The following is a 24,502-nucleotide window of genomic DNA, read 5'->3' on the forward strand; positions in this document are numbered from 1 at the left end:
GCCGGCGAGTCCCTTTCTATTTTGGGATTGGGTTAGTTAAAAGATCGTCACTCGCATCCCGCAACTGCGTCCCCAACAACAGACCGGCACAGAACGAGACGAGAACTATAAATATGGAAAAGTGTACCAGCTTTGGGTGCTCCAAACCCACGATACAACTCGTCTTCACTCCTCCCTGAACACATACTGCACCCGAAAGCTCAACCTCGGCACCACACGCGCACACACACACACACACACACACACACAACACACCACCCAACCCGAAGACAGACGACATGCATTTCTCCAAGCTTATAGCCCTTGCGTTGGCCACCGGCGTCACCACCGTCGCAGCAAAGGACTGCAAGGTGGGCGCCCAATATTGCGGCTGGTATCTCAACGACAATTTCGGTGAGTAGGTGAGGGCCAAAGGGCCTGATTTTTGCGCCGTATTGTCTGATGCTAACTTGGACTGAAGGCTATGATGTCCCCTACAGACAAGAAATTTGGCGCTGTCTTGGTGACGGGAAGGCAGAGCATCGCATTACTTGCGGCATGAGATGCGTTGGGCCAACGGCTCACTGTGATCCTTAGACATGGATTTTAGAAGCGAGGTGAACCTGCGTCGGCAGGGGAAATTTCCGGAGGCGTGGAACAAAGTTTCTGCTGGTATCCAAGCCTTAGCTTAGTCTCAATATGGTGTCCATAGAAGTTGTTGGATTGTTGGTCCACAATAATAAAGCAAATCTCCCTGGTTCTCGATGTAGAACGAAATTTGCAGCAACCCCCCGGTCTCCAAGCCAGTGATCAGAGAATCTCTTGTCTCGCGTGTAAGGACATACAATATGCCTGTGTCAGAACTGTCCAATGTTTGGTTTGTTGGCTTCCTGCGTTGCGACTGTCGGGCATTGCAGCCCTAAGTAGTGTCAATCTCGAGGTGCAAGCTCCCGGTCAGGCTGCAGTTTCCAGGCAGGTCCACAAGACGAGCTTCTTGACTCGCTCTGACGAGTCGAGATTAACAAATTCAGGCACAAGGAGTCATTGCGATGCTCCCATATCTCGTATTCACCATCAACCTGCCACGCACTAAACCTTCAAGCCATCCAACCTGCCACCGCCAAATCTCTGCCTCGGCTTCCTCTCGGGTGGCTAGAGCTATAAATGTGAATCGACTCTCTCGACGCGTTTGAGGGGTCGCAATTTCAAGCGGAATATATTGAAGGGAGGAACAGGCGGAAAAGATAACATCTTACGATGCCTTCCACGACGAATCTCGCCCCTGAAATCATCCTTCAGATTGGAGACTTCCTCGACCCGCGCACCCTCAGTTCCTTCATCCGAACCTGGATAGGCTTTCTTGAAGGGAGATTCGAGGCTCTGAATGAACTCCTTCGCAACTGCGGAAATGAGCTGATAGAATTCGAGGACAAGGGGACGGGAGATCTTGTCTGCGAGGTTGTCAGGCACTGGGGATGGGATGAGTATGGAAAGGCAAGGGCACGGCTGCTGATTGAGTATGGCGCTAAAGCTCACAATGGATGCGAGGTTTGCGCCATGGTCCGTGATGAGGACGAGGGCTTACTGTAACTTGCGAGTCACGGAGATTTGGAAGCGATATTTCTGAGTGTGAACCTGATTTGACTTGGGCTTGAAACACAACAAGGGAGGGCACGTGCTTCAGGAAGAACCGACAAATCCAGCGATCCGAATTGTCGCTGGAGTGTGGAGAGATATATCTGTATGCTCCATGGCATATTAGATATCTACAAATACTTAGGCACGCCCGCATCGCGCATACATATTCTGGATGGGCTTGGTATGTTGGGAGGCTGTTGTTACGAAAGTACCGCAGAAAGGGATTCAAGTGGTAAGCCTTGAGCTAACGAGGAGTCGATTAGCTACATGAACGGTATTAACTCTCTCGTGTGTCGTAAATCATGGCGAGGCATGACCAGCTAGACAAGTAACGAAAAAGGGAGAAAATTTAGGACCTGGCCTCCTCATCCTGCTTTAACCCGGAGCCCTCGTAGCGGGACTGCGGGAGAGTATTGAGTTCATCTTCCTGTCTATCCAACCTGAAGTTGGTCGCCCAGAAGCCGATGGCGCCGACAAAGGCCAAAATGGCAACGACGGCATAGTTCCACACGAGGAGAGGGTCGTTCGAGAGACCGACAAGGGCCTGACCAATGGCGGCGGAGATGGCGTTCATGAAGAGCGCAACGGCCTGCACCAGCGAACGCATGTTCTTGGGCGCCTTGGTGAAGGCGTACTCAAGTGAAGTAACGGAGGCCAGAATCTCAGAGATACCTCCAAGGATGTAGGTAAGAGCCTGCACCCAGACTGAGATGGGGGAGTGCAACTTGCGCTCCGTCAGACAGAAGTTAGCCTCCTTACCGCAGGCACCAAGTTTGTAGATGTAGTGTTGAGTGACGGTGGCGGAGATCATTCCACAGCCAGCGCAGATGAACCCAGCCGTGATACGCTTAAGTGGGGTGAACTTGATGCCAACGCGGCGGAGTAGGGGATAGACGCCGCGGTCAAAGATGGGGATGAAGATGATCAGGGCGAGCGGGTTCAGATTGTTGATGATATCGTTTGGAACGCCGCCCAACCGCATGGTGGCAGCCTGGGAGGTCAGGTTGTTCAGCATTTGGTTGTATGCGAGCCAGTACAGCGGGTACCAGAGGAAGACTCGACACGCTTTCATACCACGTGCCACTTCGTCGACCCATTCATCATCGAATGTCATCCAGCCTGGGCGTCCGCTTCCCAGAGCGCTGGGCTTGACGGCGCCCCAGAAGTCGGTACCAGTCTTCTTAATTGTCATGAAAGGAATACCACGCACTTTGAAAGTCTTGACAGACCAGTGCTTCCGAATAGCCTCACGGATCAGGCGGAAGGCCTGCGTATAGACGGAGCCAGTCGGGGGCACGAGTCTATATTTGTCATGGCACAGGAATAGACAGAGCGGAGCGAAGAGGAACATAATTGTGGGAAGGAGGTAGGACAGCCAGAAACCGACGTAGCGCTCGGCATACACCATGCTGATCTGACCCGTGAGTGAACCGACGTTGATCATCAGGTAGAAGTAGAGATAGACACGCGCTACGGTGGCAGCTGGATCTATGATGATGCGTTCACCTGATGGCAGCGTCTTAATGTACGGCGTCTCATCTGGATATTGTTCGGCAATCAAAGCAGATATGTTCGACTTGAAACCACCAGTACCAATACCCATGATGATCAAACCAATGGAGAAACAACCGATTGCACCGTTAGGGTTGTTAATCACAGGGGGCAGGGCAGAGATGATGAGAATGACGTGGCCGACGAGAGCCGCAGCGATCGAGAACATGATTGTCCGGAAACGACCCCAGTATTGATCAGCCATGAAGGCACCCGCGAGCGGCATGACATAGGACCAGAAAGAGTTGAACAGTGTTAGACCGGTGGAGGCCTGCTGTCCCATGTCCAGAGCGCCAGGAACGTCCGTCTCATTGTTGACGAGAGCACCCGTGGTCGAACCAGGGGGCAGAGGCTGCTGGATGAAATTGACGACTATTGGGAGCGGTTAGCAAGATACCCTTTTCTTTTTGCCCGTCTCGAAGGACGGAGGGAACTGCATACAAACGGCGGTGGTTCCGTAATAGGAGAACCGTTCGCACAGCTCGACAAATGCCACGGAGAAGGCAACCCAGCTCAGAGGACCAGCAACACGGCGGAGAGTTGCCATCTCCTCGTTGGTCGGCTGGAGCTTGTGAAGAGTCTCAGTTTCCTCCCCGGAATGGTATTCCTTGGAGGCGGGGAGTTCGTCGATGCTGGGAGCCTTGCCGGCCTCCTTCTCCAGCGAACGATCGGCGCTCGCCTGGACGGCGACAACATCGCCGATCTCAGCAGAGTCTGCGGGGTTCATGGCGACAAGCTACGAGGGCTGACCTCGGGGACACAAGAAACCTGCTGTTCGGGGAAAGCGAGTCGCACAAGAAGGGAAGAAGGAAGAGGAGAGAGGAGAAAGGCCCGAGGATGGCGGGGAGGCGAGACACCTTTTAAGGCGCGACGGATGGTGGCACAGAACAGGGAATCAGGAGAAGCGATCACGAATGAAGCGGCAGGAAAAGCGTGGTTATCGCGTGCGCTGCAGCTGGGGATCTGGTCGGTGCTCGCCGTGCGACCAACGAAAACGCAACATCACCCTCGACGATAAATAATTTCCGATGGCACCATCCCGGGGCAACTACTGCATTGGTTGGGCCATATCAACAGGCTGGGAACCGCCCGGCTGTAACCGACTCCCAGAAGGAGACAGCCCACTGGCAATTGCCCACTGAGAAGCGTCGATGTTCTTTCTGGAAAGCCGCTCAGGTTTTGGTCCCTGCTTTTGGCGGGCTTCGTCTGTGGAGAGCAGCGATAAGAAGGGGAGCCAAAGCCACCTGACTTGGCGTGACCCAAATGTGTGCGGTTTCATTGGCTGCAGGCGCGTGGCCGAAAGAAGCATGGGCCTTGGCTGGGGGGCTCAGTGTAACCTTAATCCTTGGCGCAGCCAATCACAGGTTGCATAATTTCAGGATACCACCCTGCGGGTTCAGGGATTTGGACTCAATGGAGAGGATTCCTATCTTTCCCAAGTCCCTCCGAGTCCTCTCTCCGGCTTTTGTCGGCCATTTCTTCCTTTCGAGAAAGACTCAAAGGAGCCCACGAATATGGACAAGAAAAGAAAGCTGGGCGACCCAAATCCTCGCCACGACCAAGGCCCTCAAGTCCAAGAATCTCATTTCGCTTTTGAAAATGGAATCCCAGCCCTCCCCGAGACATCTCCCGGGACCGCCTCCCCTTCAATCTCGTAAAGAGCCTTCCAATCCCTCGTATCTCCTTCTTGTCAGCAAAGATTGCAAAGTTGCATTGAAAGGACGAAGACACCATGGCAATTGCGGCACCACAATGCGTGGCCGTCTGGTCAGTTCAAGACCAACAATTTGTTCCAACTCTGACATCAATCATCATCTGAGGACCTCGGGAAGGATGTGGATCAGCTCGAAAGGCCAAGTTGATGACTTGGAGAAGTGGTGCTTGCGATGAGGAGAAACGCCGCGATGCGCTTGAGATAAGCTTCAAGGAGGGAGGGTCCTCATCTTTGGCCCAAACCAAAACCTGAGGTATGATTACAGAGTCTCATCCGAAAGTCTGGGGTGCCCCACTCCGTGTCAAAAGGATGAAAGACCCAAGTGGAGCAGTGTCTTGCCTCACAAGCACGCGCCACAGGCCTATCAGGGGTTTCCGCGACATGTGGTGGCGGCAGTCCTCGGCCCTGGTTACGTGAGCCATCAAAGGTGCCAAACAAGGGAAGAATCGTCCAAGAGGAGAGACATCCTCGACGAGATTTGGTCACGTGTACAGATCCTGAAACAGGCCAGCCCGTTCCAGCACCTCTCGTCGCTGTTTGTGCCCAAAGAAGGCAATGACCTTGAGCTCAGACCCTCTTTGGAAGAGGATCCATTCGCCAAGTCAGGACTCTGCCGCACATTTTCGAGAAAATCAAGTCTGCTTGAAGCCTTGAACACCCGCGAAACGGCTTCCACAAGAACAGCTTCCTGGGCCTCAAGCAAGTGAACCCGCCGCCCCAAAACCCACCCACCACCTTGTTTGCTGTGTGCTGACCGAGATTTGGACGCAGATGGGCTCAGGCACAAAGATCTCTCACATTGACTGAGCCACCGCTCAGGCTTTATGGTTTTTGCTCCTGGTGCCTCTCAGGCGGCGCCCAAGGGACGATGATGGGCTTCTTGTGCGGCCAGTCGACGAGATCCCGTTTTGCTTTTGGTGCATCTTGAGCGATTCTTCTCTCGCGGCCGCGGTGGAGAAAAGGCGACACCTCCGGAGGCCCAAATATTCTCTGTTGATCGCGCGAACCCTCGTGGATTATCAACCTTCACTTTTGATGCGAAAGTTGGTCGGGGGCTTCCTGAGATAGTCACACTCACGATCATGAGACAATGAACGGCGGCAAGTGGTTTGAGCACAATTGGTCGTCTTCTTGTGTTCTCCACACCGAATGCGGCAACAGAGCCGCTGGACCACATATGCTGCAGAGCGAATACGATATGCGCGTCTTGAATGCAAAAAACCGTCTTCCAGGGGCGTCGGCGACCAAGGCCTGGGGGATTTGGCGGAGGGGTGTTTGTGAGGCTCGCAGTTGATTGGGCGAACTATATTATTCCGCACATCACATGATATCGCTCCCACACGAGAGAGAAAAGCGGGCGACTGAGCCAGTCAGGGCTTCCGCGTTGCGGGACGGCTGTTGGTTGAGCCAGGAACTATTATTTTGCGGCTTGCTTCGGCTGAACGCCGCCAGATTGCCGAAGGATATCATTGGACATCCATGGAATCCGCGAGTTGATCCTGACCTTTCTTTGCCAAATCTCCGAGCGAGCAGGACTTGCTGGTCTTTGCACCCCTCCCTCCCCGGGTTTTGAGATGCGGGGAGCGAGAGCGCGTTTCCAACAAGCAACAGGGCTGACGTTTTCTTTGGCCAACCTCACGTTTTCCTTGACTGTGGTCGGCTGCCTGCAGAACAGTTTCGGCACACGACGCAAAGATCTCAAATAGCCTCGGCTCATATGTATGCTTCCTCCGAGAGATTCGTTCGCAATAAATGTTGTCTGGAGTTGATGCTGCTTGCGGCTTGGCTCCGCATATGCCGTCTTCCGAGGTCCTCGCTCTGGCAGGGCTTTGTATATTTTTCTCCGAATCTGGCTGCCCTGCCCGTCCACATTTCTCCCGTCGCACCCGATCCTGGGGCGGAAAACCCGCTGCGACAGCCCAGCATATGAGATGGCACGAACTGATCAAAATTGCGGGGCTCGGGTTGCAGGGGACAAGGGTTAGGAATCGAGAAAAAAGTTGGAGGGTCGCTTCTCGGGATGTACATATACAGGCCGGATTCCACTCCCTTGATCCATGACTGTGTCCTCAACCTAGCTGGCCTCCGTTACCAAAATGAAGTTCCTCATTCCTGTTCTCCCCCTTCTGTGGTTCTCACCTGTTCTGGCTGCCCCGGCCAAGGTCAAGAGAGCCGCTCCCACCGCTACGATATTGGCACCTTCAGCCACCGTTGTTGGGAAAACAAGCCTTGACGTGGACGTTTTCAATGCTATCCCATTCGCCCAACCGCCAATTGACTCCCTGCGACTCAAACCTCCGCAGCCCCTAGAGCGGGCTTTGGGCAACTTTGATGCCACGGGGCTTCCAAAAGCGTGCCCGCAGTTCTTCTTCTCCACGGACGATTCCGACTGGCCCTCCTCCGTTCTTGCCGACCTGACCAACAACCCCCTATTCCAAACAATTACCAATGCGGGAGAGGACTGTTTAACTTTGGATATTCGCCGACCCGCCGGGACGACGGCGGACGATAAGCTACCAGTCCTTGTCTGGATATTTGGGGGAGCGTTTGAGCTTGGTGGCACGGCTATGTACGAGGCAACCCCACTGGTGCAGAGCTCTGTATCCCTTGACATGCCTATCATCCACGTTGCCATAAACTATCGCGTTGGTGGGTTTGGATTCATGCCAGGGAAGGAAATCCTCGCCGACGGCGCCGGTAATCTCGGGCTGCTTGACCAACGACTTGCGTTGAAGTGGGTGGCTGACAACATCGCTGCCTTTGGTGGTGACCCAGATAAAGTAACTATCTGGGGGGAGTCAGCTGGGGCAATTTCAGTGTTTGACCAGATGATCTTGTACGATGGTGACAACACCTATAAGAACAAGCCACTTTTTAGAGGCGCGATTATGAACTCGGGCGGCATAGTTCCTGCGGACCCCGTTGACAGCGCGAAGGGGCAAGCGGTCTATGATGCCGTTGTTGCAGATGCAGGATGCTCATCCGCAACTGACACACTCGAATGTCTACGTGGCCTGGATTACGATGTTTTCCTTAAGGCGGCAAACTCCGTCCCGGGAGTGCTGAGTTACCACTCTGTAGCGCTCTCGTACCTGCCACGCCCTGATGGCACTGCGCTGACTGATAGTCCCGATGTACTGGCGAAGGCAGGGAAGTATGCGCGCGTACCGTTCATCAACGGGAATATGGAGGACGAAGGGACAATCTTTGCGCTCTTCCAGTCAAACATCACCACTACAGACGAAGTTGCTGATTACTTGGCGAGTTATTTCTTCCATGGGGCGACTCAGGAGCAGTTGAAGGAGCTGGTAGCGACGTACCCCGACACAACCACCGACGGATCGCCGTTCCGGACGGGTATTTTCAACAATTGGTATCCGCAGTTCAAGCGTATAGCAGCTATCCTCGGTGACCTCACATTTACCCTTACCCGGCGTGTCCTATTCCAAACCGTTGAGGACCTCACACCGGACGTCCCCAGTTGGTCGTATCTGGCGTCGTACAACCACCTTACTCCCATTTTGGGCACTTTTCATGGCGGGGACATCCTGCAGGTGAGTAAAGTGCCGAGAATATGTTGGTTATAACTATTTTTATACTTTTCTAATCTCCGAAATTTGATTTTCTAGGTTTTTTACGGGATCTTGCCAAACTATGCGTCGCGGTCGATCCAGTCGTACTATTTCAGTTTCGTATACGATCTTGACCCAAACTCGCGACGAGGGAGCTTCATGGAATGGCCGCAGTGGGGGGAAAGCCACCAGTTGATGCAATTCTTTAACGACCGTGGTGCTCTGCTTGACGATGACTTCCGGTCGGATACGTATGAGTTTATCTCAAAGAACGTCGAGTCGTTCCATATATAAGCACGGTTACAGGTGGAATGTTCATGGGTGATGGCTATATAGTACTAATGAATGAACACCATATCCCGATTCAGCATCGTGAAAATTAGAAGCCACTTGAGGGCAATGAACAAGGATGGACGGTTGTGCTGGGGGCAGGGGGCAAACGTTTGACTGCAGCCGCCGGCGTCACTTGATTCACCTCCAGCTCCTGCCCTTCCAACCTTCAACTTCCTCAAGTCTTGACCTTCTCCTAGCTCTTCGCGCAACCCATCAATTCAGCCATTTAAAATAAGAGATGATCCTGTTCGGAGGGACTTTTGTTTTAAGATGGCTCTGATTTCGCTCTTCCTCCCTCTCTTCCTCCTGGGGCTCGCAAATCTCCGGGTAACACACGGACCCCGCCCCCTCCAACCGCCAGACCTCGACAGTTGGCTATCAAACGAAGCAACCACTGCTCGGACGGCCATGTTAAATCTCATCGGTAAAGACGGTGCATGGGCGGAAGGAGCCACCTCTGGGGTATTGGTTGCGAGTCCAAGCCGGTCAGATCCAGACTGTAAGTATCCGCAACCCGAGCCCAGAAGAACTAATGATAAGATCCTGACGAATATCTGGGGATGCAAGATTTCTTCACTTGGACGCGGGACTCAGGTCTGGTCATGAAGACGCTCGTGGAAATGCTAAGAGGCGGAGACTCTGAACTTCTACCGATCATTGAGGGTTACATCTCTTCCCAGGCTCGGATACAGGGCACGGATAACCCGAGCGGCGGATTGGCGGACGGGCAGGGACTTGGGGAGCCGAAGTTTATGGCTGACGAGACGCCGTTTACGCCGTCTTGGGGTCGTCCGCAAAGGGACGGCCCGGCCTTGCGGGCAACTGCGATGATTGATTTTGGGTGGTGGTTGCTGGTAGGCCAGATCTCATTGGGTTGTATGTTTGTTCACTGACGTGCGGCAGAGCCGAGGATATCACGCGGTGGCTGCGGATCTGCTGTGGCCTGTGGTGCGCAATGACTTGGCTTACGTGGCGCAGTACTGGAATCATTCTCAAGGGTTTGGTGAGCACCGTGGCCAGTTCGATTTTGTCGCACCCGGCTAACATGAATAGACCTGTGGGAGGAGATCGAAGGCCGTTCCTTCTTCGCTCTCGCTGTCTCTCACCGGGCTCTCGTCGAAGGCAGTATCTTTGCGGGGAGTCTCGGGTTTCCATGCCAGGGGTGTGAGTCGCAGGCAGCGCAGATTCGATGCCTGTTGCAGTCCTTTTGGACTGGTACGTCTATTCGTGCCAACCTTGATAGCGATCGGAGTGGGAGGGATACGGGCACAATCCTGGGTATTGTGCACACGTTTAACCCTGGTGCTGAGTGCGATGATACTACGTTTCAGCCATGTTCGCCCCGAGCCCTAGCAAACCATCATAGGGTGATGGACACGTTCAGGGAGCTGTATGATATAAATGCGGAGCGTGGCCCAGATCAAGCTGTGGCCGTTGGCCGATACCCCGAGGATGTGTATTTTGGCGGCAATCCATGGTTCCTATGCACGCTCGCCGCAGCCGAGCAGCTATACGATGCTTTGTATCAGTGGGATCGCCTTCGGTCGGTGACCGTGACTGAGGTATCGCTGCCTTTCTTCCAAGCTTTGCACCCGACCGCCGTACCTGGAACATATCAATTTTTGTCGGAAACATATCATCAGCTAATTGACGCAGTTCGGACTTATGCCGATGGGTTCATGCGTGTCGTCGTACGTTTGATGTTCGCATAAACTGGGCTTACAGATTTGCTGACTGATACAGCAAACCTACGCTTGGAATAATGGTTCCCTATCAGAGCAGTTCTCACGATACAATGGATCCAACCTCTCCGCAATCGACCTAGCCTGGTCCTACGCAAGCCTTCTTAGCGCAAATCGTCGTCGAAACGCAATCGGCCCAATTCCGTGGGGCCGCCCCGGCTCCCCAAGCATCCCACCTACCTGCTCGGTTACCGCAGTAGTGGGCACATACAGTAGTGTTACAATTACCGCATGGCCAGCTATGGGTGGATTGCCGACTACAACTCCCGAACCATGCCAACCTTCCCCTTCAGTTTCGGTGACTTTCGAAGTCACCGCCGGGACGTCTTGGGGAGAGGAGATACGTGTTGTCGGTTCGATCGCGGTTCTGGGTAATTGGGAGCCCGCAATGGGGTTATCTCTCCATGCGGACCGCTACACATCTTCCCACCCGTTGTGGTATGCATCGACGAGGCTACATGTAGCGCAGAGGGTCGAATACAAATACGTCCGGGTCAGGGATGGACAGGTGTCGTGGGAGGAAAATCCGAATCGAGTGTTAGAGGTGCCGGCGGCCTGCGAGACGAGGTCGATATACAGGCGGGATGTTTGGCAATGAGGTGATTGTGCCAAATGATGTTCCAACCGGTTGACGGACTGCAAATTACTGACAGTGGGGCAATAGGGAAATGGGAATGATGTGTTTTTTGCACTTGATTGAGTCGGTTAGGTTACACAAATAAAGGGAAACTGGGGGTGTGGACTCCGTCATCACCAGATCTCTCAGCGTTGAACCTCACAAACTCCCACAACATCACACGTACAGAGTACAAGGCTGTAAGCTGCGAACCGGCAATTAGCAGACCGCAAGCGGCTCTTGACTGAAGAGTGTTGACATATTCAGGCTTGGGGTTCTGTCCGATCGCGTCATCGGCCCTATTGACTCGCAACCGCCGATCTTCCTGCGAGAACACTCTTCTCCAACGTCGTATAAAGCGGAGCTGTGCGCCTCTTACAGGCTCCAAAAGAGAGTGTCAATTGACAGCAACAATGAAGTTCAATGGTGTTGTGGCCCTTGCGGGGCTCTCGGCCGTTGCTGCGGCTGTTCCTGCCTCGCAGGGCCCCATGCCCAGTCGACAAAACCCTCGGTCTCGGCCCAACTTTCTCTTCGTCTTCACCGATGATCAGGACCTGACAATGGACTCTGTTGACTATATGCCGCATGTGCTGAGTCGAATCCGAGAAAAGGGAATTGACTTTACAAACCACTTCGTCACAACCTCACTCTGCTGTCCGTCGAGAGTGAGTCTCTGGACTGGTCGTCAGGCGCACAACACCAACGTTACCGATGTCCGTCCTCCATACGGTAGGTAGTTACGTCGTCCTATACTTTCGAATTAGGAATAATTGTTTTAGGTGGTTACCCTAAATTTATCTCCCAAGGCTTCAACGAAGACTGGTTTCCGGTGTGGCTCCAAAACGCTGGTTACAACACGTACTACGTCGGCAAGCTCTTCAACGCGCACAGTGTCGAGACCTACAACGACCCATTTGTCAAGGGGTTTAATGGGTCGGACTTCCTCCTCGATCCGTTCACGTACTCGTACTGGAACTCCACATATCAGCGGAACCATGAGCCACCTCAGAGTTACGAAGGTCACTACACTACAGACGTGACTCAAGGTAAGGCGCTTGGGTTCCTGGACGATGCGTTGGAAGACCGGAGCCGGCCGTTCTTCCTCACCGTTGCTCCCATCGCACCTCATTTCGATCAGCAGCCTAACTCCCCCGATGGGACGCCACCACAAGCCCCTGTTCCTGCTCCTCGTCATGCCCACCTCTTCCCCGATGCCCGGGTCCCTCGCGTGCCGTCCTTCAACCCTGCGAACGTAAGTATACCCATGCGATTGGATAACCCCAGATTTGCTAATGCTGACACCTTCCAGCAAACCGGCGCCTCCTGGATAAAAACCCTTGCGCTGCAAAATCAGTCCGTAATCAACTACGAAGACCATTTCTACCGTCAACGCCTCCGCTCACTACAGAGTGTCGATGAGCTCGTCGACAAGCTCATCACGCGCCTCGAAGACGCCGGGCAGCTCGAAAACACCTACGTAATATACAGCTCAGACAACGGCTTCCATATCGGCCATCACCGTCTCCCACCGGGAAAGACCACCTCGTACGAGGAGGACATCCGCGTCCCCTTCTTCGTGCGCGGGCCTGGCATTAAACCGAACCAGACGGAGAACAGCGTGACGACGCATATTGATTTTGCGCCGACGGTGTTTGAACTGCTGGGACTGCCCTTGCGCGACGATTTTGATGGCACACCGATGCGTGTCAAGAGGGGTAGTTCTGCAGTTGTGCATGAGCATGTTACCGTAGAGTATTGGGGGACCGCTGTACTTGAGGGCAATTATGCTAATATCTGTATGTTTTCCCGTCCAAAAATGGAGATCCTTGATCGCGGTCGAAGATTAACGATGAATATTCACAGCTCCCTCAAACACCTACCGCATGCCGAACAATACATACAAATCCGCGCGCATTGTGAGCGAGAAGTATAACCTTTTCTACGCGGTTTGGTGTAACGATGATCACGAACTCTACGACCTAAACGTAAGAACCAGGCTTCGAAACCACCCCAAGTTCGAGCTAACATCAATAAATTAGACTGACCCCTACGAAATCAATAACATCTACAGTTCCGCCCCGCAAGCTCTCCTTGACCGTCTGGACGCACTCCTCCTAGTCCTGAAATCCTGTGCGGGGAGTACATGTATCAAACCCTGGGATGAACTACACCCTGACGGCGCGGTGGGGAGTCTCGGCGACGCGCTTGATCCAGAGTATGATGAGTTTTACGCGGGGTTGCCGAAAGTCGCTTATTCTGTCTGCGAGGATGGATATATCATTGCAGCTGAGGGACCGCAGTGGGCGGATATCGGGACGGGATTTTGAAGGATAGACGAAGAAACGTTGTAAATGCGTAATAATGTGTATATATATTGCCTCAAGAGCAGGTAAAATAGAAGATAATACATGGACGTTATGACGCACCTATGCACATCCTCAAGTAGCATGCCCTATAAGGCAATTCGATCCTATTGCAGGATTGAAAAGGATAAGCCGGCGGCCACGACATCCTCAGTGCAGGTGTTGGTGGTAGTGATGTAGCCTCGTACAAGGCAGTGCTTTTATTCTGCTTGGTGGTACAACAAATAGCTCAGTAAGACGCAGTTCCCTATAACAAGACATCTGAAGACACGATTAGGAACATTTTCAGCTGTGAAGAGCTTACTATTTCTCTTTTCCCCCAACATAGCGCCGACCTGCGATGGACTCTTTTCACCCACCTCTCGGGAACGGAAAAGGTACGAGCAAGGGTCATTTCTGCGCCTCTGTTAGTTACTGCCTTGAACGCCATTGGACAACATTGGTGACCATCCCCTTGTTCAGAAGGAATGACCAGGGATCTTCCCTCGTGAAGGATGCACTGCAAACCGGAGTGCAATGAAGTGACTCCATATTACTGGACGTGGGGCATGCTATTTGGAGGATCAGCCAGTTTAACATGCTAATATTAATATGGGCATGTGAGATGTGACCGTTTGTGGGATTAATCCGTATATTAGATGTCAGCATACGCTACCTGAAGGGCCGAGAGGTTGCTGAGACTTCGTCGATTGCGCAAAGCAGGATGCAGTAAAAGTGGCTCAAAGAGAGGCTCACAGACATGAGGCGAAAAATCATGGACCTCTAAAACCACCAGAAACCACAGACTTTGGCAATGCAATCATTCTTTTCTTGACAAGCCCTGTAGTATTATGCTCAGAGCGAGAAGTGCATGGGAGGTTGTCGCGAGCCGTGATAGCAATGCCTCATCATCATGATGCTCAATTGTGTTGCGGGAATCTTGTATCTTCCTTCCCGCCTTCTCAATCTGTCGGTTTTCGCTCTATCCATCGACAAGTCAAATGGTGAAAAAGGGCTGTTTATATACGCTGTGGGCAGCGGAAGATATCCGTTGGTTTGCCTTAGTGATGCAGAGGTATGTGGGACGCTGGAGAAGTGAGAGATACCTGTGAGCTTCCTCGTTTGATTAGTGGAATTCCGAATAGAAGATGGAAAACATACAACACAGCTTTCTCATTGTGTTTCCGACTCCATGGGGTGTTTAACAACGGGCACTACTGCGCCCTAGCACCAGAAGATCGTTAACAACAAGAATGATTGTAGCACCCGAGGCACTCTTCAGTGCATATCAGGATTCGGCTTCTGGAGCTGAAGCGTGTGTTGCGCCTCGCCTCAGTCAAGCTTAGATCGGATGGTGACAGTCAAATCCGCTTGTTCTTGAGGGCAAAGAATAGATTCATCGTTGGGGGCGGCAAGGTTTCAAAAAATTGACCCCCAGATACCCAGGTGCTGACACCAAACACTGGCATGATGGCATCGTGTCATACCAATGAGCTACCAGATCGATAACTGTCCCTGGCTGGCAGCTGTTGATAGACTGCAACTCTTCAGGAAGAAAGGACCACGGAAAGTGCAACGGTGCTCATCCAAGGAGAGCCACAACTAGAAAGCGAGGCATCAGGCAGGCCAGCGGATCATTCAAGGGTAGCTCCATATCCAGTTAATAGATGATCGCGTGATACGCACTTTTCGAAACACTGGAGTTCATGAGGGGACTGCACTCCGTTGACGTCGTCCTGGGACAGATGGGCCGTTCCTCCTGCCAGTGGTTTCTTGAGCCCAGGCTCAGTATCGCGCTAGGCCTCCACACCAAACCGGATCCATGCTGGAGAGACCGCGGGGATTATAAGCATTTATTTGAAAACCGGACCGTCCTGTAAATATATTGCGAATATATAAAGTGGAGTTTCTCAAAGGCGGGTCAAGGGAAAGGGAAGGAGAACACTGTTGAGCAAGGCTTTGCGTCTGGATTTGCCAATACGCCGAAGACAGAGCTGCTTGGGCAATTAGCAAACACACTTGCCAGGGAATTTCTCTCAGCGGGGGGTTATGGCCACGCGCATGGGCACGGAAAGACAGAAGCAGCACCAAGGTGAGGACTGTGCTACCTGGTAAAATGCCCGGAACGAGCGTCTGCAGACGAACGAATATAATTCGGAAGCCGTATAATTGTGACCAGACGGACCATGGGCATATGAGATAACCACGAAATCATATTATTCGTTGCAGCGATGCTCTTTTGTTTGGGGGCGCGGGGATGCCTCCGTGCCCGAGGGTGTCTTCCTTTCCAAGGCATCTCCGTCGGACATCCAATTCTCGGCCTTGAACAACTGCATGTCCCCTCTGCTGACAACAAAGAGCATGAGCAATCACAGGTATGTTATGGGCTCCCCGAATACACATCTCTAGGATGCTAATTGCCAATAGGCTCATCCGTTGATAACCGCAGATATTGCTCCAAATCCTCTCCCAGATCCTCAAAAGCCCGAATCACATACGCTTGCCCACGCACCATCACCTTGTCATTGGCTTGCCGAATCCCATCTACCGCAAGAAATTGTACATCGTCTCGTGCGGGCAGCTCCCCAGCTTCAGTACCAATCGTGTACTTGACCCGAAACCCGGCGCCTCGAACAAAGTCCTCCCTCCGTGCACTCACCTCCCCACCCCTCTTAATAACCGTGTTCGAGTCTCCAGTTGGCCTTATAAGAACTTGTTTCTGACGGAGGGCGATATACGTTCCCCAAATCGCACCGACGAATGTCCGAACCACCTCCTTCTCTTCGCCCTGCTCCAATCCCACGTCTCCGCCGGCTTCGAGAACAAACGACAACCCTCTGGATGGTCTGTCGTCAACCCTGCGAAACAATAACTTTCTCCAAACCTCTTCGTACTCTCTCACCGGTGCACCTGGCAGATCATGACGTGGCATAACCCCAACCTCCAAATCATCGCCATTGGGTAGAGATGAGAAGCTTCCGCAATCGGCAACGCCGAATGAATTCTTCGAATCGAGCTCATGCGTGAAAAGGACTTCGTCTGCCATGCCTTGTCAGTTTTCCGCGTCTCGCTTGAAGACGTGGAGTGAAAATGCGCACTTGAATCCTGGGCTTGAAGTCGCTCCCCCGCGATCGCCCAGTCGATTGTCCTGGTGGCGCGGTCCACGCGGAGGTCGACGTACCAGTTTCCCACAGAGAGAACCAGGGTATCTGTGTTTTCGAATGTCGCCTCAGGTGGCCATCTGAGAGAAATTCTTGTTGATAGACGACTTTCCGTCATTACGTCCGAGTAGAGCGTTCGTCGAGTGAGGTGGGAGAAGCGTCGGGATCACCCCACTGTCAGGTCCTTGCATTCACAAAAGTCAACTCAGCTGTATTATTCATCGGATGTTGCACCTTCAACTATCGCTGCATCTTGAACTGGCAGCTCTTTTTCTCCTGCAGCCTACCGAGGGGTCGGGAGCCTTATCGGCTCTTCCCCGCACGTATCTCGAATTGCATGGAGTGGATTGGCCGCTTTGGCTACTCCAACTGCCGTTCTCCTCCTGTTTCCCTTTTAGGATAGGAAAATGAGTCGGAGGCACCTTTCTCATCAGTTTGCTTATCGAGGGCTAACCAGTGTCAAAGGTATATACGTCAAGGCCGCTCCAATGGTGAGTCACTACGATGAACATCTTCCACCAAGATGTTGACTCTTTGGCTAGCAACCGTCTTCCTCCTCTCTCTATTTCTCGTCCGGCGGCTGCGATCTCCTGTCGCTAAGCTTCCAGGGCCATGGTATACAAAGTTTACTAGTTTAGTTCTCAAGTACCACGAGTTTACCTCAAACCGACGGTTATATATCCACGAGCTCCATCGGAAATATGGCGTTGCGGTTCGAATAGCGCCCAATGAGGCCTCATTTGCGAGTCTGGAAGCGATTCGAGAGATCTATGCGTCTGGAGGGAGTGGATACGACAAAACGGAGTTATATGATCTGTTCCGGCAATTTGGAATCAAGTGTGCAACCCGGTACTGGGCGAACGTCAGATTTAGTTGAGCTAATGCTCCCAGGACTATGTTCTCGACGCTCGATAAGTATAACGTTTGTTCTTTGCCCTGCCCTGATCAGTGTCATTCTCAGAGCTGACAATACGTAGCATAGTCAGCGCAAACGAGAACTGGCAGATCGTTATGCTATGACCAATATACTACGGGCAGAGCATATATCCGCTATCGAAGACCGGGCGAAAGCTTTCGTATCTCGATGCCTTGCCCAGCGAGAGAGTGTTGACATTTATGTACGCATATCCGCTCGCTCTATGACGTCTTCCTGTCCTGGTGATTAATATATCAGGTATGGCTACACTGTTTTGCTCTTGACGGCGTGACGAACTTCATGTTCAGCTCTGGGGGACTACGCTCGCTCGACCTGGACAAGGATTTTGAAATTATGGAGGAGCTCACCTACCACCAGAGCCTTCAGAGTTAGTTCCTCCGAGTTGCTCTTGTTGCAATACTAAACATAATCTACAGAGAACCTCCTGCAATATTATCTACCGAATCTCGCTCCCTACTTTCCATCCCGTTTGATTCCCCGCCGCGCTCCTAAAACAAACGAGTATGTCCTCAAAATGGCGGCACAACAAGCACCGACCCAACATAGTCTTGTTGGGAAACTGGCTCGCCAGGATTCTCCCCTAAATCACGCCCAGATTGCAGCAGAATGCAAGGATCATATGGCTGCCGGAATTGATACGACGGGTGACGGCCTCTGCTTCTTAATGTGGGAACTCTCTCAACCGCGCAATCGCCGATTCCAGGAGAAACTGCATGAGGAACTTTGGTGTGCAGCGAAAGATACCCCACTAGACCGTCTACCGTACTTAGATGCTGTCGTTAAAGAGGGACTGCGCTGTGCGCCGCCGATTCCGATGAGCTTCCCGCGATACGTACCTGGAGGAGGGCGGACCATTGACGGCCACTTCGTTCCAGAAGGAACCATTGTCAGCTGCCAACCCTATACGGTGCATAGGCTCGACGACGCTATCTTCCCCAACCCGGACACCTTCAACCCAGATCGGTGGATGCAGGAAAAGGGAGCTGCTGAACGGAATCGCTTATTCTTCGCTTTCTCGACAGGCGGAAGGGGATGCACTGGGCGGAAGTAAGCATCTTTCTAATTTTACCTTCGGGTTAGTGCTTTGGGTTGTGTTGCTGATACTGTTTCTAGTCTGGCGACAGTGGAGATGAAGGTTCTTCTAAGGGAGGTTTACTCGCGATATCGGACTACTGTGGCCTCGGATATGGTTGGGTGTATGGATATCGATGACCAGATTATTTCCGCGCGGCCTAAGGATCAGACATGTAAGCTTAGGTTTAGTGAGAGGGAGTGAAGTTATAGTCGTGTTACTCGGGATAATGCTGTTACTGTGAATCGATGTCTTCGCTTATCAATACTTTCACGCGGTTTGATCACTTTCACCATACGGCCTTTTCCTGAATTAAAACTGCAAAGCTTCAACGTTTTGTTTCTGGCGTGGGATCGGATCTGGAGTATCCGTGGTGGTATGTTTTGATCAGGCCATCCGGGATTTAGCTAAGCGCAGGCACCGACTGGGCTAGAAATAAGGAACCTCGCAGATTTCGTACCAACTCCAAGTTACACTGGTAGTTGTATCACCATGGTGAACCTCGCATCTCCGTCGCATCAAATGCCTTACCTCGAGTTCGTTCGCGTCGCAAAGCAGAACACAAGCCTCACCTGGCCAGAGCAGCTCTGGTGGGCACACTACACTGTCTGGGACAATGATATTCTCGCCACGGGTAAGATGTTCGCCACGGCTGCTACGATAACGTTAATCAAGTAGGCATAATCACCTTCCTCGCGCACGAGCTCATCTACTTCGGCCGTTGTCTACCCTGGGCGGTTGCCGACGCCCTCCCGAGCATCTTCCATCGCTTCAGGATCCAAGACCACAAGCCACCACCGTCAGCCAGCGACCAATGGACCTGTGTCAAATACATCCTCGCCATTCACTTCGTCGTTGAGCTTCCTCTGATTGTTCTGTTCCACCCGATGATGGAACTCTGCGGCCTCCAATATATGGTACCCTTTCCGAAGTTCTCGCTTCTTGCAGCGCAAATCGCCCTTTTCTTCATCGTCGAAGACAGTTACCACTACTGGCTGCACCGTGCCTTGCATTGGGGTCCGCTCTATCGCGCCGTCCACCGAGTGCATCATCAGTACGCCGCGCCGTTCGGGCTCGCGGCCGAATACGCCAGTCCGGCGGAGACTTTCCTTCTCGGACTCGGTACGATCTGTCCGCCGCTTCTTCTAGGGTATATCACGGGCAGCGTGCACTTGATAACCGTGTTGACGTGGATGGCATTGCGTCAGCTGCAGGCTATCGATGCGCACTCCGGGTACGACTTTCCCTGGAGCTTGCGACGGCTCATTCCGTTTTGGGGTGGTGCTGACTGGCACGATGACCACCATCGATACTTCCGGGGTAATTACTCGAGCTCCTTCACGTATTGGGACGGTGAGTTTTCTATTTTCTCTCGTCGAATATCGCTGACAGTGATTAGTGTTTATGGGAACGGTTGCTGGGCCGAGAGGGAAGGCGAAGGGACATGATTCACGGCAGTGAGGTAGTCGGTGGTTGTTAGATCGGGGGAAAGTCTTGGTTGCTCGTTCTGCGGGTTGTTTGCCCTATTTGTACGACAGAATATTAATATCATGTAATATATGCGGTCTTGGTGAGGTACCTATGGCGCACGATCACTGGAGAAGCATGGCGATCTCGCAACAAGTGTGGTGGGAGGAGCGAGCAATTGCGCTCCTGAGCTCAGTATGTTGATGTATATGTACCTAATCCGTCGATTAAAGGCGATGTCATCCAAGGTACTGGTACTTTATACCCTGGTTCGTGTACTTTTGAGCCGTGGACGCCGCCAGCCCTGAGATCCCACTAAAGAGGGTCCGGGTCGTTAGTGGCACCTGCAACGCTGGCGATCGCTGGGAAAGACCCTGACCCTGACCCAGACCCTGGAACCTTGATTCTTGACCTAAATCCTGCAAAATCTTATCAGGGTCCTTGGCGGGGAGTGTTTCTCGCGAGAAAGAAAGACGAAAAGAAAGAACAACCTCTCCAAATCTTCACTTTCTGAGAGGCTTTGTGCGTCGAAATGACACGTCCGACCGGTCGGGGGATTCTCCGTGTTCCGGCCGAATGTGATCACCGCCCCCCCCCTTCGCTCTCCCTCCGAGTCGTTGTGGCGATGGGGCAAACAAAGGACTTCTCCCTCTCCCTCCCTTTCCCCATCTCCAACGGCTCTCTCCCGTCCGTCCTTCGTCTGCTGCAACTCGTTCTTTCTCACCCTCAAACCACCATGGCCCATCCAATGCGGATCGTCATCTATGTCTGCGTCGCTGATATCCCGGGCAATCCTCAGCGCCGCCATATTACCCTTGGAGACGCTGTGTGTAGGGATCTCCTAAACCGGAGATTCCACGCCACGCTCCACCCGGCGGTCTACGACCATGTCCACGTCCCCGCGGATTTTGATTCCGCGCTTCCCCTGAAACGGTGGTTTATTATCGACCTGAACGTTCGGGAAACTCTATCTTATAGTGACGTTACACGCATACCACACCCCGTCTATCTCGCCAGTCGCCGTGGTGATGAATGGTGTGCTGATTTCAGTAATTAAGGGTTAAAGACATATGGCTAATAACAATTAGGATGTTCATCCGACGCGATAAATGGACAGAAAAGGCGAAAACTCGGGCCGCGTCGTTTCCATGGGGCGGCCACCTTGAGCAGAAGCTTGTGTCTGAGATGCGAAAAGAATCAGGACTCTTGCAAAATTCAAATCATGAAACTGCCAGTGCCTCTTGAAAATTCCTCCCTTCGAGTCGATATGAGTTTCTCTCTTATCCCTCATGGAGTCTCAGGTGGCGTGTCTCCCCTGCAGGACGGACATAGCTCATTGTCTTTATCCTCTTGCCAGTCCCAAACATCCACTCGCTGATCCGGAGGACAAAAAACCCGGCTCTGGATGGCTGGTCGACACCTTGCGATGTATACGGTTGCCTCGTGGCCGCAAAGACCAAAACGTCCCCGCACGTTGTTACACATCTGCCCTCTTCAGCATGTGTCCTCAGACCGTATGATTTCTGCAGGCGAGTTCGGCGGCCCAGCGGTTGGACGCGGGGTAGGAGGTGGTATAGCCAATAGGGCGGGATCTAGTTTGGCTTGCGCTATATTAATATGCTGCTGGTGTGCAACCGGGCGCGGGGGAAGGCATACTTTACCTCAAGACAGCACTCTTGGAAACTCCGAAAGCCATGCAACGACCGGACGCCCGGGAACAGGGTGTTCAAGGTAAGATATCTCAGGCAGATATCTCAGACTATGAATACCTTGCTGGGCAGGTGGGGGAGACGATATCAGAGATGACACTGTCATCATAGTTGGCCTTGATCTTCGCTTTGAGGGCTGCGAATCTGATGCGAGCATGCTCAGCAATGGTAGAGCGATTACTCAATTCGGATCCAAGGAGAGGCGTTTCCCGTCCGAGCGCAGCCTATGGTGAGCTGGATAGATATTCCCTTCACGCGGATTTGCTCCGTTGGACAAATCACGCGGGCGTGGAACTACAACAAAGAGCTGATTGGGCTCCAAGCCCTGCAATAACGAAGATTTCCCTCATCCGGGCCCTCAGTAAGCTAGCCTTCTGCCGTGGCATCTTCCGGGAGCGCGGCTTCTATCTCTTCGCTTGGGTCTAATCCTTGATACGCGCGAACCTAGAAAACCGGGACGACTGCGATGCTTTAGTGGAAGGAAAGACCAGTCCTCGCTGCACATCATGGCATGGCAATCGCACACTGCCGGCATGGCACGGGCATCACAGGTGCATGGCCTTGAATCCTTCTGAGGATCCTTCCCTCCCTCCCTCGCTCCCGAGGAGGACACGACACGCACTATGCTCAAAACAGAATGTCTTGCATAATCTCGTGCAGACACAGCGCTTCTGGACGATTCCCAGCGGTGTTGGTGTTAGGTATCCACAGTCGTCACGGCCAGTTCAGCAAATCACACCGGGTATTCCAACACTTGCGCACTTTAGCCTGTGAAACAAGTCCCACGGACCATCCGCTCTCATGCGCACTGCCTTCTTCACTGGACTCGAAAATGAGGCTTTTGAAACTCTCCTGGGAGCCGTGTTTGGTGAACTACTCAGCCTGCCTAATCAGGGCTGGCACCTGACTCGCTCACTTTGCTTTTCCCGCCGTGGAACTTTCCGGACTCAGTGCGCATTACTCATTTAACCAGCGCCGTCTCTCAGAAGCGCTTGGGCAGCGGGCTATCTTGGTGGAAATGCGAGCGAGATGCCGGCAGATTCAACATTCCATGCTTGAATCGAGTGCATTCTTGATAACCAGGGACGGAGTTATTCCGGCGCCCATATTCACGGGATAATATCTTGTCGCACAGGACGCGCTACTAGGGATTGGCTTGGCCTCCCTCCACCTTTACACGCACGTCATTAACCTGACTCAAGGACCAATCGCCTAACTTATCTAAATTGTTCCATCCGTTCATTTTCCGTGACTCCCAGTAGTTGCGCGCCCACCATAAAATATTGGTTCTCTATTCTGGCCTAAAGACGTGCGCTGTCGGGGCGTCCGTCTTCGCACTTTGTGAAAAACAACGTCCCTGCGACTTCCCGACACACGACTGCCCAAAGGGGAAACTCCCGTCTAGCCGTCGTAAGACTTGCCAGCTACGAGGCCACACCGATTGGTATTAGTACTGTTGGAGTTCGCGCCCGTTCGGCACGAAGGCAAACGTGGCTCTTCAATTGGGGCCACCTGGCGCGGTCGACCCCTGCCACACTTGGTTCGTCGTTGACTGATTACTTTGAATATATTTAATTCAGAGTTCGATGGCCGAAATCCGTAAATTGCGAAGCAAACCCATATAACAAACTCATTAATACGAGAACAGGGCTGTTAATTCGCAGTGTACAACCGCGGCAACCAAAGCTCATACTCCGTCCCCTGGCAAGAGGCATCGCTCGCGCAGACCGCCGGGTCGTAACTTGCATACGTATAAAATGCCTCTTTCTTCCTTACTAGATCGTCCCCACCAATTGTCGGGGGATCGTACTTGATCGGATACCCGCGGTACGCGATAACATCCCCGGGAAAGTTGGATGGGATAGCAGCCGTGTTCGTAAAGAGCCCAGCAGAGGTATGGTCGCTGTGATCACCGGTGCCATAGTCATGCAAGTAGTCAAGGGAGTTGAGGCTATCAGCCTGGTAATCGTTGATGATCTGGGTGAGGGTATTGATGAGCTCGTCTCTCGAGTACGTCGTCCCCGATTCATCGACGGTGCGAATTCGCGGAATCGCGCCCTTCCAGAGTTTCTCGAGACTCTCTTGCCCCGTCGCCGGGAACCCATTCCCGTCTATACTTCCGTCGGGGATATGCATGAACGCGAGCGATACGCTGGGATGATCGCGCAGCGTGTACAGCGGGATATCCTTCCCCTCGACGCCAATGTCACCTTCGTCCCAGACGCTCTCGACACCGGCCATTTGGGCGTACGCTGCGAGCGCACCGGCTTGTCGGCCGGTCCAGTAGGGCCAGGATTCGCCTCCGTCGCCGGAGGTTAAGTACACTGTGCGGACGTTGAAGCCGTTGGCGATGTCATGCAGGATGTCGGGGTTGATGAAGAGGAAGTCGTCGTCGGGGTGTGCGACTATGCTCAAGGTGTTGTCGCTGAAGACGGGGGTTATGAGGGCTACCCCGGTAAGAAAGGTTGAGGGCTTCATTTTGAGCTGATTCTGGGAGAGAGGGATACCTATAAGGAGGGAAGAACTGTGACTAGAGGCATTGCGTATTCTGGTCTTACATGGTGATTTTATATATGCCTCACGTCGATATCCTGGAATGGCTCATTTGTTTATTTATACGGTTGTGCAAACATTCTTCGGGGTTGAGCATTCCAACCCCTGCCGCCGCG

At 52.8% G+C, this 24,502-nt stretch overlaps 11 protein-coding genes across 11 annotated transcripts; 6 read left to right on the forward strand and 5 right to left on the reverse strand.

Moving 5' to 3' along the window:
- Positions 1–198: 198 nt before the first annotated feature.
- Positions 199–1,010, reverse strand: BJX67DRAFT_347358 (uncharacterized protein; the record flags this gene model as incomplete). The annotated part of the gene is made up of 2 exons (XM_071028523.1): positions 461–1,010; positions 199–393 (listed from the first exon to the last, which is right to left on the reverse strand). Exons 1-2 carry the CDS (start codon positions 520–522, stop codon positions 201–203), a joined length of 255 nt encoding a protein of 84 aa, XP_070888414.1. The 5' UTR covers positions 523–1,010.
- An 858-nt stretch (positions 1,011–1,868) lies between these two features.
- BJX67DRAFT_331383 (putative MFS peptide transporter) lies at positions 1,869–4,357 on the reverse strand. Its single transcript, XM_071027510.1, has 2 exons — positions 3,610–4,357; positions 1,869–3,540 (listed from the first exon to the last, which is right to left on the reverse strand). Exons 1-2 carry the CDS (start codon positions 3,893–3,895, stop codon positions 1,967–1,969), a joined length of 1,860 nt encoding a protein of 619 aa, XP_070888415.1. The 5' UTR covers positions 3,896–4,357; the 3' UTR covers positions 1,869–1,966.
- Positions 4,310–5,358, forward strand: BJX67DRAFT_331364 (uncharacterized protein). The gene has a single exon (XM_071027509.1). The coding sequence runs from the start codon at positions 4,432–4,434 to the stop codon at positions 5,056–5,058; it is 627 nt and encodes a 208-aa protein (XP_070888416.1). The 5' UTR covers positions 4,310–4,431; the 3' UTR covers positions 5,059–5,358.
- A 1,431-nt stretch (positions 5,359–6,789) lies between these two features.
- BJX67DRAFT_331397 (putative extracellular lipase) lies at positions 6,790–9,048 on the forward strand. Its single transcript, XM_071027511.1, has 2 exons — positions 6,790–8,436; positions 8,512–9,048. The coding sequence occupies exons 1-2, from the start codon at positions 6,979–6,981 to the stop codon at positions 8,746–8,748; spliced, it is 1,695 nt and encodes a 564-aa protein (XP_070888417.1). The 5' UTR covers positions 6,790–6,978; the 3' UTR covers positions 8,749–9,048.
- Positions 9,049–9,057: 9 nt separating this feature from the next.
- Positions 9,058–13,472, forward strand: BJX67DRAFT_370711 (Six-hairpin glycosidase-like protein; the record flags this gene model as incomplete). Its single annotated transcript, XM_071030953.1, has 11 exons — positions 9,058–9,286; positions 9,355–9,641; positions 9,691–9,790; positions 9,841–10,478; positions 10,531–11,096; positions 11,254–11,345; positions 11,554–11,874; positions 11,910–12,397; positions 12,455–12,941; positions 13,009–13,130; positions 13,185–13,472. 11 exons carry the CDS (start codon positions 9,058–9,060, stop codon positions 13,470–13,472), a joined length of 3,618 nt encoding a protein of 1,205 aa, XP_070888418.1.
- Positions 13,473–13,643: 171 nt separating this feature from the next.
- BJX67DRAFT_347364 (uncharacterized protein) lies at positions 13,644–15,036 on the reverse strand. Its single transcript, XM_071028524.1, has 2 exons — positions 14,649–15,036; positions 13,644–14,593 (listed from the first exon to the last, which is right to left on the reverse strand). Exons 1-2 carry the CDS (start codon positions 14,662–14,664, stop codon positions 14,343–14,345), a joined length of 267 nt encoding a protein of 88 aa, XP_070888419.1. The 5' UTR covers positions 14,665–15,036; the 3' UTR covers positions 13,644–14,342.
- Positions 15,037–15,633: 597 nt separating this feature from the next.
- Positions 15,634–16,968, reverse strand: BJX67DRAFT_331739 (uncharacterized protein). The gene is made up of 2 exons (XM_071027513.1): positions 16,586–16,968; positions 15,634–16,526 (listed from the first exon to the last, which is right to left on the reverse strand). The coding sequence occupies exons 1-2, from the start codon at positions 16,764–16,766 to the stop codon at positions 15,901–15,903; spliced, it is 807 nt and encodes a 268-aa protein (XP_070888420.1). The 5' UTR covers positions 16,767–16,968; the 3' UTR covers positions 15,634–15,900.
- A 70-nt stretch (positions 16,969–17,038) lies between these two features.
- On the forward strand, positions 17,039–18,951 carry BJX67DRAFT_347371 (cytochrome P450). The gene is made up of 5 exons (XM_071028525.1): positions 17,039–17,485; positions 17,540–17,570; positions 17,626–17,766; positions 17,823–17,952; positions 18,002–18,951. The coding sequence occupies exons 1-5, from the start codon at positions 17,172–17,174 to the stop codon at positions 18,634–18,636; spliced, it is 1,251 nt and encodes a 416-aa protein (XP_070888421.1). The 5' UTR covers positions 17,039–17,171; the 3' UTR covers positions 18,637–18,951.
- Positions 18,952–19,040: 89 nt separating this feature from the next.
- Positions 19,041–20,748, forward strand: BJX67DRAFT_347377 (sterol desaturase family protein). Its single transcript, XM_071028526.1, has 3 exons — positions 19,041–19,291; positions 19,336–20,010; positions 20,057–20,748. Exons 1-3 carry the CDS (start codon positions 19,150–19,152, stop codon positions 20,116–20,118), a joined length of 879 nt encoding a protein of 292 aa, XP_070888422.1. The 5' UTR covers positions 19,041–19,149; the 3' UTR covers positions 20,119–20,748.
- A 112-nt stretch (positions 20,749–20,860) lies between these two features.
- On the forward strand, positions 20,861–21,369 carry BJX67DRAFT_379000 (uncharacterized protein; the record flags this gene model as incomplete). Its single annotated transcript, XM_071032458.1, has 2 exons — positions 20,861–21,159; positions 21,213–21,369. The coding sequence occupies 2 exons, from the start codon at positions 20,861–20,863 to the stop codon at positions 21,367–21,369; spliced, it is 456 nt and encodes a 151-aa protein (XP_070888423.1).
- Positions 21,370–23,047: 1,678 nt separating this feature from the next.
- On the reverse strand, positions 23,048–24,460 carry BJX67DRAFT_331431 (PIG-L family deacetylase). Its single transcript, XM_071027512.1, has one exon. It carries the CDS (start codon positions 24,309–24,311, stop codon positions 23,487–23,489), a length of 825 nt encoding a protein of 274 aa, XP_070888424.1. The 5' UTR covers positions 24,312–24,460; the 3' UTR covers positions 23,048–23,486.
- Between the last annotated feature and the right edge of the window lie 42 nt (positions 24,461–24,502).

This window comes from Aspergillus lucknowensis, assembly GCF_044049455.1.
Source record: "Aspergillus lucknowensis strain CBS 449.75 chromosome Unknown BJX67scaffold_9, whole genome shotgun sequence".
Classification (NCBI taxonomy): Eukaryota; Fungi; Ascomycota; class Eurotiomycetes; order Eurotiales; family Aspergillaceae; genus Aspergillus; species Aspergillus lucknowensis.